Consider the following 16,266-nt stretch of genomic DNA (forward strand, 5'->3'; position numbering starts at 1 on the left):
CATGTGCCATGCTCGACCTTCTTCGATGAAAGGACTAGTGATCTTCTTTTTCATTGCACAAACAAAACGGGCTACCATTGGAGCATTAGTTCTTAATTGTTCTTAGAAATCGCTAAATATGGGAAAGTTAAAACCTTAGGGCTGGCAAGAATCACATTGCAGGGAATATAAACGATTAAAAAAAAAAGTTCCAGGATTTTCTGTGGCGCTTTATAAAATGCTACAGATACCTGATGATGCTTTGATTGAACCTGGACAAGAAGACGTAGCAAAACATTAACATAATTACTGAAAGTGATCTGCAAACAAGTAGAATTTTGAAACTCCTCGCATTGATTTTAATTTAACTTTATTTGAAAACTGCCAAGTACTTTGCAGATCCACCACAACATTCCAACAGTTCATTTAATATTGTTTCAAGCATTATTACATCATAACCATGCTGAATTTCCAAAGACAGACACAACACAAGCCTATACGTCAACTGTTATCTTTGCGTCTAGATGTGAGAATTCTTGAAAATAAGCCTTGAAATGCTCATATGAATGCTTCACATCATCTACAGCACACATTTCTCGAATACTGTGCATTGATAGCTGGGGTGCGCCTACATCAACCGTACGAATCCCCACACCGCTTGCAAGGATAGGACCAATGGTTGAACCACATGGCATGTCATTGCGGACCACAAATTCCTGCATTACAAGTGGTTCCCACGGTTTAATCACTTTTTAGGCTACACAAATTTATATTACCATAACATGTTACGTTTGTATACAGAAATTATTTCATCTTATCTCATCGTTATAATTTTTTTAAATTCTTATACAAAATATAATAAGCAATTCAATTTTTTCAATTCCTAAAACAATAACAATATTAAAAAAAATAATATTCTAATAATATTTTATCAATTTTCATCTAAAATTATTTAATCTTATCTTAACATCCAAACGGGGCCTAAGATGGCCCGGGAGGGAGAGAGAGAGATCTTATTTGTCTCTCTATTTTCAATTTGGGCAATTCCATTTTATACAGATGATCTAGTACCCTAGAATTTTTCACAAATATAATAGCCAATGTAGTGAGAAACCGACCTGAACAGGAAGCTTATGCTTTGCTGCTATTTCTTTGAATATGAAGGAAGTGACCGCATTGGTTGCATAGCGTTGATTTGCATTGTGTTTAATGACAAGCCCTCCATGCATCTTTGGCTGATGATTATCTTCATGTTTGTCCTATGGAGGAACTCTATATCAACATGTTGCAGTAAACCAAATACTATCAATGCTGGTAAACTACGATTACAGTAGGCAACGAACCATATAGTTAGGGTGTAATGCATGTGCCATGTCAGCAGATACAAGGAAACTCCTCTGGATAGCTTTCTCAAGCAGCTGGAAAGAAACAAATACAATAAAAGTGAATAAATTTCCAGACTGTGAAGTAAATGAAATATCACATTCCGTGGCTTTCAAATTGCTTTAGTTCAGCAGGATCTAGATTTTGAAGGCATGGATCATCATTCAGAGAATAAAAGTGAATGTGCGTTTTTAATCAAGACTCAGATCTCATCAGAAGAACATGGAGCAGTTATAACCTTAGAATCTGGGCCAAAGGAGTCTGTAATTCGTGATAAAGAGTCTAGCATGACAGGAGACCCAGCTCCTTGAGCTGAGTTAGACCCAACCTCCTCGTGATCGAACAAGGCAACGAGTCTAACACCAGTCTCATCCTCAAGACTGCTTTCAGAAGAAGTAGAATCTATCAATGCCTGAAATTGAAACCATAAAGTAGCATATGCAGATCAGCTGCTTTGAACCCAAATAACTAAGTACATATGTTTCCACCGATAGATGAGGATATCAGAAAGTTACAATGGTGATGCATTGTAGGTGTTATGTTTCAATTCCAAAAACATGCAGTGGGCTGTCTGGGTGAATTAGAGTTCAGAAAAAGTACGTCTTTGGACCAGAGCACGGGCAAGAAATTTGCATAATTAAATTTCTTGAGTCTTTGGCGAAAGATTTTTTATGTCAATTCATATTGATAACTTCCCAAATGCAATTTAATGAAATTTATGATTAAGGAGTCTATCCTCAAGTAATCAATCACCATGTTTCCCAAGTAAGGGAAGCTAAGCACGAGTTTCTGAAAAAATGGCCAAGCCTCACGCCCAAATGACAGATATTGATTAGAGAAAATATCAAGTAAGTAGTTTAGACTCACCCAGTGGTACATACCACGAGAAAAGAAGCAGATAGTTTCAATAACTGACTTCATGCATTGTAGTATATGAGACAAGAAGAGATCAAGATACTAGGAGTTTATAAGAACAAAGGTCACAGAAAAAATTGCGACACATTATAAAATACTTGGCCGTGGGACTAAGATATCAGATTCAATGTGTATCTAGGACCATAAAATATAGATAACAGGTCCAACCCATTGACATTGCAAAAGAAGAAGATCAAGGGAATCTCATAAATGAGATGAAAGTCATTGCATAAATCACTACATTCATAAGAAGCATTCTTGAATTTTAGAAAATTTACAATGTCATAAATCGATAAGGCATAAGTTCCAAATAGAAAATTTACAATGAGATAAATTAGTAAGGCATAAGTTACAAATAGAAGATTTTCAATGTCATAAACCAATAAGGAATAAGTCCTTATCCACCATGAAGAATGCCAAAGGCTCCCATATTTTCTATGATAAAGAAATGGAGCATAGCTTTAGCACAATGCAAAGCAAGAAATTGGTAGCGTAAAAAATCGACTCAAATATGCACCTCTTACTTCCATCTCAACAAAAAGAAAAAACAACCTATATACAGAGCCGTACCTTCAGAGAGCAAAATGACATGCAGAGATTATCAAGCCGCCCAGAGAAAATGAATTCCTTTGTGGCACCAGCAATAATACTTGGTTGAGTATCACATGCTTGTAATTCAAAATCACATATATCATCTGGTTTACAGCCAATCTGACTTGCAAGGAGCTAGAAAAAATAATAATAATCACCAACATGCATAACCAAAAATATAAACCTGAGGTACTCTTAAAAGTGTAACAATTATGTGCGATCAAACCTCTAACACATTCATGGAATCTGGACTCTACCAATAGAAGTAGATTTTCCCTGCCATCCCAACCCCCAACCCCTGCAAAAGAAAAGATGAAGGAGAAAAAATTTACTAACCTGTAATAGGAGCATGTGATGCTTTGAGATATTAGTGACTATTCTTTTGTCAGCTTCTTTTTTATCAGTCTGAGCTCCACTTTCAACACCACCATTTTCAGAAACCACTTTACTGAGATCTGCCTGCAAAAGGTAGTTTATAGCAAAAAGCACAAATATGATCAAAAGGCCAACAGAATTCACTCTAACCTTAAACAAGACATACTCATCTGGTTCAGTACTCCTCTTTTCATTAGATCAGACAGACACATAATCATGGCTAAACATCCAGCACTGCCTTTCTTAAACAATTAAATGCATATCTCAATATAGCAACTCATACTAATGAAATCACATTGTCAAATTTAACTTATGAATTGTAACCTCTGTAAAATGTAACATTGAGAAACATTCAATAGAATTTTCTTGAGTGGAGTACTACGTATAATGAGGGCAAAACAGTACACTTCCTCATAATCATGTTTTACGAATGATAACCATCAACAGAAGAAACAAAACTTCACAACAAAACATATAGGAATTAAAACTATGATTTGAATTTAAACAAATAAATACATAGATAGAAAGAAGCATATAAATGCATCTAAACCAAGTTTACCTTAATTGATGTTGCCAAGACAGGAAGAAGATGACTCTGTGTGTTGGCCTTGAATCCATCATTGACGTCCCTGTGCACAGAACATAACGATTGTTCAATAGAAGGAAGGAGAGGAAAATCACATAAAAAACTCGTAACTTTAAAATTAATTTACATATTTCAATCCAAAGACAACCTGTCTAAGTGAATCGCCAGGGTGGGGATCCGCATTATGGGCTCCTCAATTCTAACAAGATGATGGGAGTACGAAACAGCACCATCTTTTTCTTCTCTGATTATCACCCTGCCCGCAACTGCTAAATCACGATCAAACCAAGTGTGCCACAAGCCACCTCCGTATGTTTGGACACCAACCTCCAAATACCCACCTTTGGCTACCTGCACAAGCCACCCAATTTCTTAAAAAGTTAAAGGCCAACTTCGACCATCCAACTCAGTACAACCTCATACAATTAACAATTTTAATTCAGCAAAACCAAGAGGTCACCTTGGTGACGGGCTTTAGTTTCAGACAAGGACTATCAGTATGAGCACCAACCATATGGAATCCATTTCCCGCAACGTACCTGTGTACAAGTTCCACAAATAAATAAACAAATTCCGTAGCAAGAAATAATTAATTGTACAACCATTGAACCAAAGCAATTTGCACTAAGCCGAATGGTTCGTATTAAGCTCAGTAAAGGGTGTTCTATGCTAACTACCTATGAAAAAAAGGTGTGTTCTAAACTTCTATGTTAACTAGGTTCTCCCAATGGATAAAAGCATAAAACTTTTTTGATAGGTGGTTAAAAGCATAAAACTCACAAATATGATTCGTTTTGTTTCCCGCATTTTCCCAGCAATCAAACGAATCCGAACTTCAATACGGAGAATTTAGTATAAAAAAAATACAAGAGAGCCGTACTTTTTACCGATCGCGAAAGCAACAATCGTGGAGTGATTCCGCGTAAAGAAATACTTTTTCCCGGCTTCCAATTTCCAATCCTCCCTCTCGGAAACTTGCGAGTATCCCGCGCTTCTCAACTGCTTCTTTGCCTCATCTAAAACACAACGTATTGACAAACGACCTCAACCTCAATCACTCGCAAAAAAAAAAAAAAACTTGAAGTTCAACGGAATCTAGAGAAAGGGAGTGTGAGAGATGACATATGAGAAGTTTCAATTCTTTTATTCTTTTCTTGTAGAGGATTTTCTCCGGAAACAAACGGAATAGAGAGAGAGAGAGAGAGCAGTTACCAACGGCGTGGAAAGCAGTAGGAGAAACGTTCAAGAAGTCAATGAGATGAGAGACCACTGAGCTTACTTCGCTCTGTGATGCATCCTTGGCCATGGTTTCCACGAATTCGTCACAGCTAACTTGCGTTGTGTGTACATTGATGATTGATTAAGCCGCGGTATATATATAGTCGCGTAGAATGTAGCACCAAGAATATATGCGTTGGGCCCATTTTGATTCCTTCGATGTACGATGAAAGGGAGTCAGGTGACTTCATCCTCAGCCCTCCTCCCCCGTATCTCTCTCTCTCTCTCTCTCTCTCTCAACATTCAGACTATCTCAGAACATATTCGGATAGAACATGAACTGACAGTTAGAACATAGCAATAGCACTGCAGGGCCCACCGATTTTAAAGGTTCGCTGGTTTTTTTTTTTTTTTTGAAACAAAGGTTCGCCAAGTTAGGCTGCGTTTTTTTATCCCTTTTTTTTTTAAATTTTTTATTAAAAAATAAATAAATTTACCTCAACTAATTTCATATATTTTAATATAAAAAATTAAATACATCTTAAGAAAATTAAACTCATCTGGATCCACAAAATACTATAGTTCACAATTCAAGTTGACTAATCTTAAAGTTAGTTGTTAAACTAATTAAATTCATTTCAATTTATCTCAAACTAATTATTAATAAAATTTATTATTTTTTAATTTTTTTAAAAAAAATTAAATTCATCTCAACCTACTTTATATATTTCAAACTAAAATATTAAATTCACTTCAACTTAAATTAAAAAAAAATTATCATTTAATAGTGATAAATAAATCAAATATTAGTGACACATTTCCATCCTAAAAGATTAATATAGTATTTTACACAACTCAATTTATTCATTTCAAATTGTATTTTATTGTACGATTTTCCTTTTTGTCAAGCTGAGTCTCAAGCAGGCACTTTATATGCCTTTTTCCATCTTATTTATCTAGCCTTTTTCCACCTTCTTTGTGATTTTGAAACTTCAACAGGACCTCGTTCATAATACTTATCTATAATTTTAGGGGCATATCCTCAAAAAGAGAAACCCCTCCAAAAATAGGCGTATGCCACTATTTGCGACGAGCACACGGTATTCTTTAGTAAAAGGCGAAAGAATAGTTCGCTCTGTGCTCATCGCGTGGCTGCGTGATTTTTACTAGCAAATGGGTACGTTTAAATAGCTGCCGTCTTACACAAAATTTCCTACCCATTTCGATGTGGGACAATATTTCCGATAGAAAATAGTGTAATACCCATTTCAACCTACTTAACACGAAATCAATTCAATTTGACCAATTTATAATTTAGTTTAAAATTAAAATGTTATTATTATTAAGTTATAATATTGATATTTTTTAGTATTCTTATGTTTTTATTTTTATTATTGTGATTGTAAGTTTAGATCTATGCTCATATTTGTTATTGTATGATTTGTAATATTGATTTTATTATATGTTAAAATTTGAAAAATATTTATATATATTTTTTACAATATTATGTATATTAATAAATATAGATTTTAATTTTTATGTGAAATTATGTTATTTAGGCCAAATGAGTTATGCATTTTAGTTCAACCCATTTACATGAAACAAACGAGTTTAAATGAGTCATATTATGTTAACATATTTCTAATTAATTATTAAACAGATTAAAATGGGTGACACGATGCGACCTGTTATCTAAATGGGTTGGGTTAAGGTTTGAAAGTTTGATAAGTTTAGCTTAGCGAGTTAGGTTCGGGTTATCTATATAGTCGAATGTTCATAACTTGACACGACATGAACACGATTCAAAAACATTATTTGTCATGTCTAAGATTCTCTCTCATACCTGATCTTAATTGAGTTTTCGTATTTTTTAACTGAAGAGTAGACTCTCTTACATGCTAAAATTTTATTTGTAAGAAATTTAATTGTAAAATTTCTCTTACAAATTAAATTATTTCGAGTAAATCATATAAAAGATGTACTCTATACATCATCTTGCAAATTGAAATTTTCATATTAATATATCTATTTGGATTTTATAACACATAAAATCTGTTCAATGTTAAACTTGAACCGCATCGAATACCTCGTATATGGTAACATATTCTTGCCACTATGTCAAGAAACATAAGACTACAATCTTTTTAGAATCAATTTTCCTTTTTATGTTTGTGATTTCTTTATATATTCTCTATTGGTTTTTTGGCTATTTGTTTGGATTTTCCTTTCCCAGTTATATTTTTGAAGTTCAGTTGCTTCTATTATTTTAGGAGTAGTACTAGGCTGCCGCCCACTATTGACTGCTGGCCGCTCAGCACAAATTCATCTTCTTAATTTTTTCAAATTTTTTATTCATATTTTTTTTATCATTTTTAAATATTTTAAAAAAATATCAATATATTAATAGTTACTTCTTAACTATTAAGTAAAAAAAAAATTAAAATATAGGAGGTGTCAAAGTAGTATTTTCCTTTTCAATAGACAATAGCCTCCCTCTCTCTCTACCCATTTTTTAACTTTTCCATTAATCCAACTTGAACCCTACCTTGTTTACTTAACATTACTATTTTATTTTCTTTTACTTTGGGGGCAGAATGGCCTACCATTAGGGGGAAGTGAAAGATTAGAGCTGGCAAGAACTGCGTTGCAGGCATAGTTACTATAAAGTTAAGATTTTCTGTGAAACTTCATAGTACCACAGAAATCAATCTGATGCATAGGTTGAACCTAGACAAGAGGACACATGAATAATGGAATTGAAGCACAAACAAGTAGCATATTTGGAATTAAAAACTGAGAGTGAAACCATTCAATACTTTTCCATTTATTTTTCTTTTCATGTCCAAATTCTTTCATCTCAAAGACTGTAAGAGCCAAACCTCATGATGGATTTGGTATTAATTATACATATATATACTGCAATTAAAGTTCGAACTTTTTTAAGGGGTCAAAGGGATTTTCCTCTCCTCGGCCTCCTCCTACTTTTGCCTCCGTCAACGGTTAGATTTGCGTCGAGACGGGAGAATTCTTGGAAGTAGGCTATGAAATGCCTATATGAATAAACCACATCATCAGCAGCACACATCTCTCGTATACTATGCATTGATAGCTGAGGTGCGCCTACATCAACTGTACGAATCCCCACACCACTTGCAAGTATAGGGCCAATGGTCGAACCACATGCCATGTCATTGCGGACCACAAATTCCTGCATCATCATAACCTCTTCCTCTGCTTTAGTCACTTATCATATCACGCAAAAAGACCACAATTTCACATGGTTATATAGGTTGTAAGAGCTTACCAAACAAATAAAATCTGTTTTGAATGATAAAAGGGTTTCCAATATATATTCAATAACAACTCCCTAAACTTTTCATAATTGTAAGACACGATGTAAGGAGAAATTTTTACCTGGATAGGAAGCATATTCTTTCTTGCAATCTCTCCGAATATGAAGGAAGTGACTGCATTGGTTGCAAAGCTTTGATTTGCGTTGTGGTTAATCACAAGCCCTCCACGCAACTTGGGTTGATGATTATCTTCATGTTTGTCCTGAGCAGGAACCCCATATCAACATGGTGCAACAAACCAAGTATTGCCAAGGCCGACAAGTATAAGCATAGTAGGCAACGTACCATATAATTAGGGTGTAATGCATGCGACATGTCAGCAGACACAAGGAAACTCCTCTGGATCGCTTTCTCAAGCAACTGGAAAGAAATCAAACACAATGAAAACAAGAAGTTTATAAATTAAAACATAATCACTAAGTGTATAGAGGGAACATGATTATGCCACTCTAGTATTCTAGTTGATGCCAAGATGTGGTGAATGGAAGGAGTCCAACTGAAATTCTTGCGTAAGAAAAAGGGCACGAGCCATGGTGGCTCAAAATTGGGTAAAAAATTTGAAACATGACTTCACAATTCATGTAAGAAAGAAGTGCAAATCTACTTGAAAATCACCAACTTTGGATTTAAAACCATTTTAGGTAGTTGACCATTGTTTCAGTGATCTTGTTGCCTTCCACACCCTAAATGTGATTGGTGAACAAAACAAAAATCTCAAAAACTAATTCAGAGAAAAAGCATTGGATTTTCTTTCCTCTTTTGGTCAGAAACTGCCAACAAAAGTTGACCTTCTATGAGATATTTTGGATGTAAAAGAAAGATTGCATTGCAGCAAGAAATGGGCAGCATTTCCGACTGCTTTAGTTTAGCAGCATAAATCAGCAAGACTATATCTATATAACAAAATAAGAATAAATCAGAATCTAGGTTTTGAAGGCATGCAATCAGTCGGAGGATCAAAATGAACATTTCCTTTTTTCAATCAAAACCTAGATCACCAGGACACAGAGCAGTTATCACCTTAGAAGCCGGGTCAAAGGAACTTGTAATGCGTGACATGGCATTTATCAGGAGAGGAGACCCAGCTCCTTGGGCTGAGTTAGACCCAACCTCCTCATGATCAAACAAGGTCACCATTCTAACACCAGTCTCATCCTCAAGAGAACTTTCAGAAGCTGAAGCTATCAGTGCCTGGAATTGAAACCATTAAGTGGCAGATCCATATTAGCTGATCTATACTAAAAAAATACAACATATAGGACATTTTTCTACTATATCGAAGGAAAACCGACAAGGAAAGTAGTAATGTTGATAGTATATACAATAGGTGGATGGAATATATTGCATGTGTTATGTTTCAGTTCTGAAACATGCAGTGGACTGTCAGGGCGAGTCAGAGATCAGAGTCCAGACAAGTACTTTGCATAACTACACTTTCTGTAGTTCATGGCAATTCCAGAAAATCTCGTCATGTCAATTCATTTTGATAAATTTCCAAATGGAATTCAAGGAGATTTATGATTTAACAGTTCAAGGAATCAATCAGCATGTTGCCCAAGAGAGGGAAGGTAAGAACAGGTTTCAGACAAAATGGCAAGCACCATTTCCAAATGATAGTCTGATTACACACGGTACCTAACAAGTATTTTCGACTTACCCAATGGTACGTGCACAAGAGAAAAATAAGTAGACTGTTCCAATAATTTACTTCATTCTTTGTACACTATGAGACAAGACAAGACACGAGTTGAGAAGAACAAAGGCCACACTACACAATTAGGAGAAAAAAATGAAAGAAAATATAACTACTTTCTGTGGGAAGCACTTATTTCCGTCTCAACAAAAAGAGTAGACAACCTATATACAAAGTCATACCATTAGGGAGCAAAATGACATGCAGAGATTATCAAGCCGCCCTGAGAAGATGAATTCCTTTGTGGCACCTGCTATAATACTCGGTTGGGTATCACATGCTTGCAACTCAAAATCACATATATCATCAGGTTCACAGCCAATCCTAGTTGCAAGCAGCTAGGGAGAAAAAACAGAAAGAAAGAAAAATTACACAATCTTCAACAAGCATACCCAAAAATATCAAACCGAGATAGTCCAACTGAAAGTGTTACAGCTACTTGTGATCATGCCACTAACACATTCATGTAGTCTGAAATCTACAAATAAAAAGATTGATCCTGCCACCCCCGCAGAAGAAAAGAGAAAAAAGAAAAAGAATTTATTAACCTGTAATAGGAGCGAGTGATGCTTTGAGCTATTAGTGGTAGTTCTTCCATTACCATTTTTTCCATTAGTCTGACCACCACTATTGCCTGAACCGTCTGTAGCACCATTTTTATTGAGCTCTGCCTGCAAAACATAGTTCATAGGATAAAGCAAGATTTTGATCAGAAGGAAGACGTACACAAACCTTAAACAAGACATATTCGTCGGAGGTTCAGTTACTCCTCTAGACAACCTATGCTGGTATTCGTAAAAAAATGCACATCTCAATCTACCAAGTTAACCTGATGTTATCTCAGAGTCAGACTCAACATACGAATTGTAATTCCTGTAAGGTCTCACATTGAGAAACACTAATATAATTTTCTGGCCCTGACTTCATATGAGGAGGGAAAAAAGGATACACTTCCTCATAATCATTTTCTAGGATTTATAATAATTAAAACACACACACAAAGGTAGACAGAAGCATATAATTAAATGTGTGTAATGCCAAGAATACCTCAATTGATGTTGCCAAGACAGGAAGAAGATGATTCTGTGTGTTGACCATAAATCCATCATTAACGTCCCTGTTCACAAAACACAACAAATTGTTCAACAGAAGGCAAGAAAGAACAAACATATTATAATAAAAAAAAAAGGCAACTTCAGAAATAACAATACATAATATCAAAACAGGTGAGACAGCAATTCACACTGGGAGATAACCTGTCCAAGTGAATCGCCAGGGTCGGGATCCGCATGATGGGCTCCTCAATTCTAACAAGACGATGCGAGTACGAAACAGAACCAGAACCATTTTTTGCTTCTCTGATTATCACTCTTCCAGCAACCGTTAAGTCACGATCAAACCAAGTATGCCACAAACCACCCCCATACGTTTGGACACCAACCTCCAAATACCCACCTTTGGTTACCTGCACAAACCATAGACACATTCCAAGAGTAAAAAAAGTTTACCTTAAATCACCCAATTCTACATAATCTTACAAGTAATATTTCCACTAAGGGAATGGCAACGAAACCAAGAGGTCACCTTGGAAACCGGCTTCAGTTTCAGACAAGGACTGTCGGTATGAGCACCAATGATATGAAATCCATTTCCAGCAACATATCTAAGCATAGGCTCCACAATATCAGCAGTAAGGAAACTAAATCCACCTAAAATAATAGCTCATTCTACAACTAAGCCGTAGGATAGTGAAAAATTCGTACTTTTTACCGATTGCGAAAGCGATGATCGAGGAGTAATTCCGGGTGAAGAAGTATTTCTTCCCGACTTCCAATTTCCAATCCTCTCTTTCCAAGACTTGCTCATACCCCGCAGCTACCAACCGTTTCTTTGCCTCATCTAGAATTAAAACGCGTTCACAGTCAAGCTTAACTACTCTTCGGGGGTTTTAACTTACTCAAGTTTAGTATTGAAGGTTCTCTCGAGCTCAAGTCACGTAAAATCGATTCATTTATTTTTCGAATAAAAAGTTCGAGCTTTTTTTAAGCATTTCATTAGTATAAGAGAAAAGCTGGGGAGCGGTCCCGCTGCTTCTATTCATTAAACAGCCCTCCAATAATTGCGCACCACGTAAATACTTTATTGTGTTTAGTCTATACTTATACACATGATAGAGGCCCATACAGCCTCTCCTTCACGCTCTCTCTCTCTCTGTCTTCTCTCTCTCTATCTTCATCTGGATATGTCCTCTCTCTCATCTTCCTCTCCTCCTCCCGAATGCCTCCTACGTGGCTCCCTTTCTCTCTCGAATAATCCTCTCTCATTTTCTTAATTCTCATTTATATACTCCATGGCTCAATACCCATTTCTCCTCCATTAAAATCCTCCACCAGAATTGTTGTGATGCATATGAACAACCGAAAAAAAAGAGAAGGAAAACATCCCCATACGTACCCATCACAAAGTCTATCCCTCCAATCCCCAAAAATAAAAAGGTTCTCTCAATTAAAGTTTTTGTGTTTTGGGTGGCTGCAGGGGCGTCTGCCTGTATTATGCCCTAGTTTATGCAGCATATTTTAAAGACTGTGATAAAAGTGGGGTGTTGCTCTTCCAGATATAAAGCATTTTAGATTTGTGCTAGTATCATGTCGGCTGGAGATGAGGGGGGCTGTGACGGGCTCTGGAGATGAGAGGAGCTGCAAGGTGACCCAGACGGAGACAAAATGAGGAAGAGGCTTGGAGAGATGAAATGAGGAAAAGTTTGGTCTTGCTTATTGTGATTCTGTGTGGCGAGACTCCGAAGTCCATGAAATCTACACGTGGGCTAAGGTGCATGTGAGCCTCACGTGTTGATCATTTGTGACAGTTTCGCCTTGTAGTTGTACTGGTAGATTGACAACTAGAGAATGGTGTGGCGCACACAGATGTAGGGTTCACGTAAAAGCATGCATTGACCCAAAGCTTGGCTGAGCTAGATGGGCTCCTCCCTCTCCCCTAAGGAAAAATGAAAAAGAGATGGGTCTTGGTGGGTTTTAGAGGAGTTTCTCTCTATAGAAAATTAAAAAATCCGAGCTTGTTAAGAGAGATTTATTAACTTACTATTTTTCTTGGATAAAGTAAAATATATAATCGATGAAAATTAATAAATAAACTATATATAACCCACCAATCAATATTGAATTTTGTTCTCTCTCGATCGTACCATAGACAAGTCAATATTTTTACTCCCAAACATAGTTTAATTTGTTTATCACTTGGGAAAAAAAAAAAAGGGAACGCCATTGAAATGTGCATGCGAAATAGCAAGAAAGGAAGGATGTTCTTCATTACCAATGGCATGGAAAGCAGTTGGCGAAGCATTCAAGAATTCGATGAGACCAGGGAGGACTACGCCGTGTGCTAGGCCTTGTCCTATTGCCTCAGCTATGCCTTTGAGGACCTGTCCCATGATCGTTTGATGATCAAGCGCGCGAGATGGCCTGGTTACCTAGCTAGTCATGTGATCGATCGATGGAAATATATATGATGATGAGCAGGCGTACGTACGTACTTGGGTGTTTTTTGGAGCTTCCAAGTCCAATATTAATAGCACAAGAGCCCATATTGCAATGCAAGCTGGCTGCCTCGTGATCTGTAAGTGCTCATGATTCTTGGTTATAATTATTAAGTTATGCTTTATTGGTTCTCTACTTCTCTTCAGTAACACCCTGTCTTAATATTCAGGTTCCCCGGTACTACGATGATCATGTTGATTCTTTGGAGATATAAGAAGTTATGCCTGTTTCCATTTTGAAGAGATTTGAACACTGTTTTCTTGAATCTAATTAATAATTGAAGAGTTATTTATTTGGCACTCTTCTGCATGTATTTTCCTCCGACCATACAACTTCTTGAATCTATTTTCTTAGTGAGTTACGAAATGAAATAAGGCTTTCAGTTATAATGTTCAACCTTTCAACCTTGACAGCAGCTTATAAAATGTGCCTAAAATTCAAGAGGAAAATGTACTTGAACCTATCCAAGAAGAATCATAAACCTGTCACACCCTACGTACTCACCTGATCTGAGGGTATTGAAGAGCCCTAGCCTACCAAAAACCACACTACTTGTCTAAAGGATTAACCAAAAATAGATGAGGAATATGAGGGGAAAATGGTTGTTATTACTGTGATGCTAAGTAGACCCTGGGTATAAATGCCAAAATCATAACTTTTATTTACTAGAAGAAGTGTTACAAGAAGATGAGGTTGAAGCTGTGCAATAGGGGGTACCATCAGAGAAGGAGGGAGGAGGAGAACTAGTGAACTTGAGTATTGTCCATGACAACCTTGAAATTAGGGCTGAGCACCGATCACATACCAACTCCGACTTCGAGACGTGCATCCAAGTCATTGTCGCAACAGAGTCAAATTTTGGGCTTTTTTGCTTCTTTTTTTTAGTTTCATATTTGAACCACTTTTTAAAAATAATTTTTGTGTGGGCTTTCAAATTTTAACTTTTTCAAAATTAAGATCTAAACTAAATAATTCACTTTTACTAAAAACAAAAAACAAATACAACTAAATTAAACATACTAACATGCTAACATGCTTCAAAAAATTAGAAAAAAATTAAAAAGAAAGTCTCATTGTTACATGATCTGTTGACTACTACACTACAAGTCTTATTAAGCATCTGCTCCAACATTATCCCAGAACAAAACATAACAAAGACTAAAAATCACTACAATAAACATCCACGCACATCATTCATCATAATAATATTTCCTTCCAACTACTACAATAAACATTTTCTAAGTTCTCATTATGACAACAAGAGAAACCAAGCATTTTCTAAGTGTCAATCAAATTAAATGTTTCCAATAACAACAAATGAACCAAAATAAACTAAATGTTCCAAGTGCCATTCCAACTTCCAAGTTGTGCCTGAAAAAAATATGACAAGATTAGTAAGCAAAATATTTTTTGACCTACATGATATATCCGAACAGGAAAATCATAAACATGAGTACCATTTTGGGTGGTCAAGAAATCAAAACCTCCATATATATATATATATCCATTATATATATATATATATATTATATATACAATGCCATCAAATCCTTTATGGCCTCGCACCTAAATTGAGATTCTCAAGCAAATTAGATTGTACAGCAAGCAACAATAAGATACTACAGGGACTTGAGAGGAGAGAGATGGGCTTACTTGGGTGAACGACAACCACGGGTTGAGGCTAAGGCCGAGGATCTTGTTGCTTGGGTTCGCGGCTTCGTGCGGCTAGGGTTAGAGAGGGAGTGAAGACTGAAGTGATGAACTGCCTGAAGGTTGGGGATGTCTTAAGTCAAAATCACATAAAACGACGTTGTTTTAACCTAAAAAAGGACGCCATTTTACATTGAGTGTGGCGTTTTGTGACAAAAACCGAGTCAAAAATTTTGACTCTATTTTGGCCCTTTTGGGTAGGCTGGGCTGCACCACTGCAGTGTATTGGACCCAACATTTGTATTGGGCCCTTTGTTTTTTTCCTAAACCCTAAATCAATTTTAAATTTTTAATATTTGTTTTAGTCATAAATTTCTTTATATATTGTTTTTATAATCTTTTTATCACTGAATTTAATTGTTAGTATTGATTATTAACACTTACTATTTTACTAATATCTATTTACATGTTATTATACTATAATATTACATGTTATTATATAGTGATTATTATACATTAGTATTAAATGTTATTATACTTTAGTTATTATACATTAGTATTAAATGTTATTATACATTAGTTATTATACATTAATGTTTATATGTTAGTATTACATGCTATTATAAACTTATACATTAGTGTTTATACATAATACATCAGTATTAAATGTTATTATACATTAGTGTTTATGCATAAGTATTATATGTTATTATATACTAATGTTACATGATTGTAATAGTATGTTGTTTATATATACTAAACTATTATTACTCAATTTAGTCTATTTATATTATAGTATAAGTATATTATTTAATAATAATTTGCTCGTACTAGTATATTATTGAATTTAACTAACTATATAAGTTATAGTTATATAAAATGTAACGCTCCGATCCCGAGGGTCCGGAGAGTTAACTCATTTAACCTAATAATCAACTCCAACAATGCTAATATATTTCCAAAACCAAG

The 16,266-nt window shown here is 35.5% G+C and overlaps 2 protein-coding genes, 1 long non-coding RNA gene and 1 other non-coding gene across 5 annotated transcripts; all 4 read right to left on the reverse strand.

Annotated features, from left to right (window-relative positions):
• Positions 1-312: 312 nt before the first annotated feature.
• LOC121233991 (probable aspartyl aminopeptidase) lies at positions 313-5,316 on the reverse strand. Its single transcript, XM_041129785.1, has 11 exons — positions 5,042-5,316; positions 4,710-4,845; positions 4,290-4,368; positions 3,978-4,180; positions 3,803-3,872; positions 3,205-3,327; positions 2,848-3,003; positions 1,601-1,774; positions 1,323-1,397; positions 1,098-1,238; positions 313-695 (listed from the first exon to the last, which is right to left on the reverse strand). Exons 1-11 carry the CDS (start codon positions 5,133-5,135, stop codon positions 474-476), a joined length of 1,473 nt encoding a protein of 490 aa, XP_040985719.1. The 5' UTR covers positions 5,136-5,316; the 3' UTR covers positions 313-473.
• A 767-nt stretch (positions 5,317-6,083) lies between these two features.
• Positions 6,084-6,201, reverse strand: LOC121236319. Its single transcript, XR_005934736.1, has one exon. It is a non-coding gene; the product is annotated as a U5 spliceosomal RNA (small nuclear RNA).
• A 1,642-nt stretch (positions 6,202-7,843) lies between these two features.
• On the reverse strand, positions 7,844-13,675 carry LOC121233990 (probable aspartyl aminopeptidase). 2 transcript variants are annotated; one of them, XM_041129783.1, is made up of 11 exons: positions 13,424-13,667; positions 11,857-11,992; positions 11,678-11,756; positions 11,350-11,558; positions 11,141-11,210; positions 10,642-10,764; positions 10,276-10,431; positions 9,421-9,591; positions 8,686-8,760; positions 8,462-8,602; positions 7,844-8,255 (listed from the first exon to the last, which is right to left on the reverse strand). In XM_041129783.1, exons 1-11 carry the CDS (start codon positions 13,539-13,541, stop codon positions 7,995-7,997), a joined length of 1,539 nt encoding a protein of 512 aa, XP_040985717.1. In that variant the 5' UTR covers positions 13,542-13,667; the 3' UTR covers positions 7,844-7,994. The 2 variants fall into 2 exon arrangements, with proteins under 2 accessions (XP_040985717.1, XP_040985718.1); XM_041129784.1 differs by lacking the exon at positions 9,421-9,591 and having other exon boundaries at positions 13,424-13,675.
• Positions 13,676-14,735: 1,060 nt separating this feature from the next.
• Positions 14,736-15,661, reverse strand: LOC121233993. Its single transcript, XR_005934279.1, has 2 exons — positions 15,301-15,661; positions 14,736-15,018 (listed from the first exon to the last, which is right to left on the reverse strand). It is a non-coding gene; the product is annotated as an uncharacterized LOC121233993 (long non-coding RNA).
• Positions 15,662-16,266: the final 605 nt, after the last annotated feature.

Source organism: Juglans microcarpa x Juglans regia, chromosome 6D, assembly GCF_004785595.1.
Source record: "Juglans microcarpa x Juglans regia isolate MS1-56 chromosome 6D, Jm3101_v1.0, whole genome shotgun sequence".
NCBI classification, from domain to species: Eukaryota; Viridiplantae; Streptophyta; class Magnoliopsida; order Fagales; family Juglandaceae; genus Juglans; species Juglans microcarpa x Juglans regia.

Coding starts and splice junctions, on each gene's coding strand:
- LOC121233991 (XM_041129785.1), bottom strand. CDS start 5,135: ATGGCCAAGGATGCATCACAGAGCGAAGTAAGCTCAGTGGTCTCTCAT. Junction 4,181..4,289: donor AACTAAAGCCCGTCACCAAG/GTGACCTCTTGG, acceptor TGGCTTGTGCAG/GTAGCCAAAGGTGGGTATTT. Junction 3,873..3,977: donor CTGGCGATTCACTTAGACAG/GTTGTCTTTGGA, acceptor TTCTGTGCACAG/GGACGTCAATGATGGATTCA.
- LOC121233990 (XM_041129783.1), bottom strand. CDS start 13,541: ATGGGACAGGTCCTCAAAGGCATAGCTGAGGCAATAGGACAAGGCCTA. Junction 11,211..11,349: donor CTGGCGATTCACTTGGACAG/GTTATCTCCCAG, acceptor TTTTGTGAACAG/GGACGTTAATGATGGATTTA. Junction 8,761..9,420: donor CCTTTGACCCGGCTTCTAAG/GTGATAACTGCT, acceptor ATTTCTTTCCAG/TTGCTTGAGAAAGCGATCCA.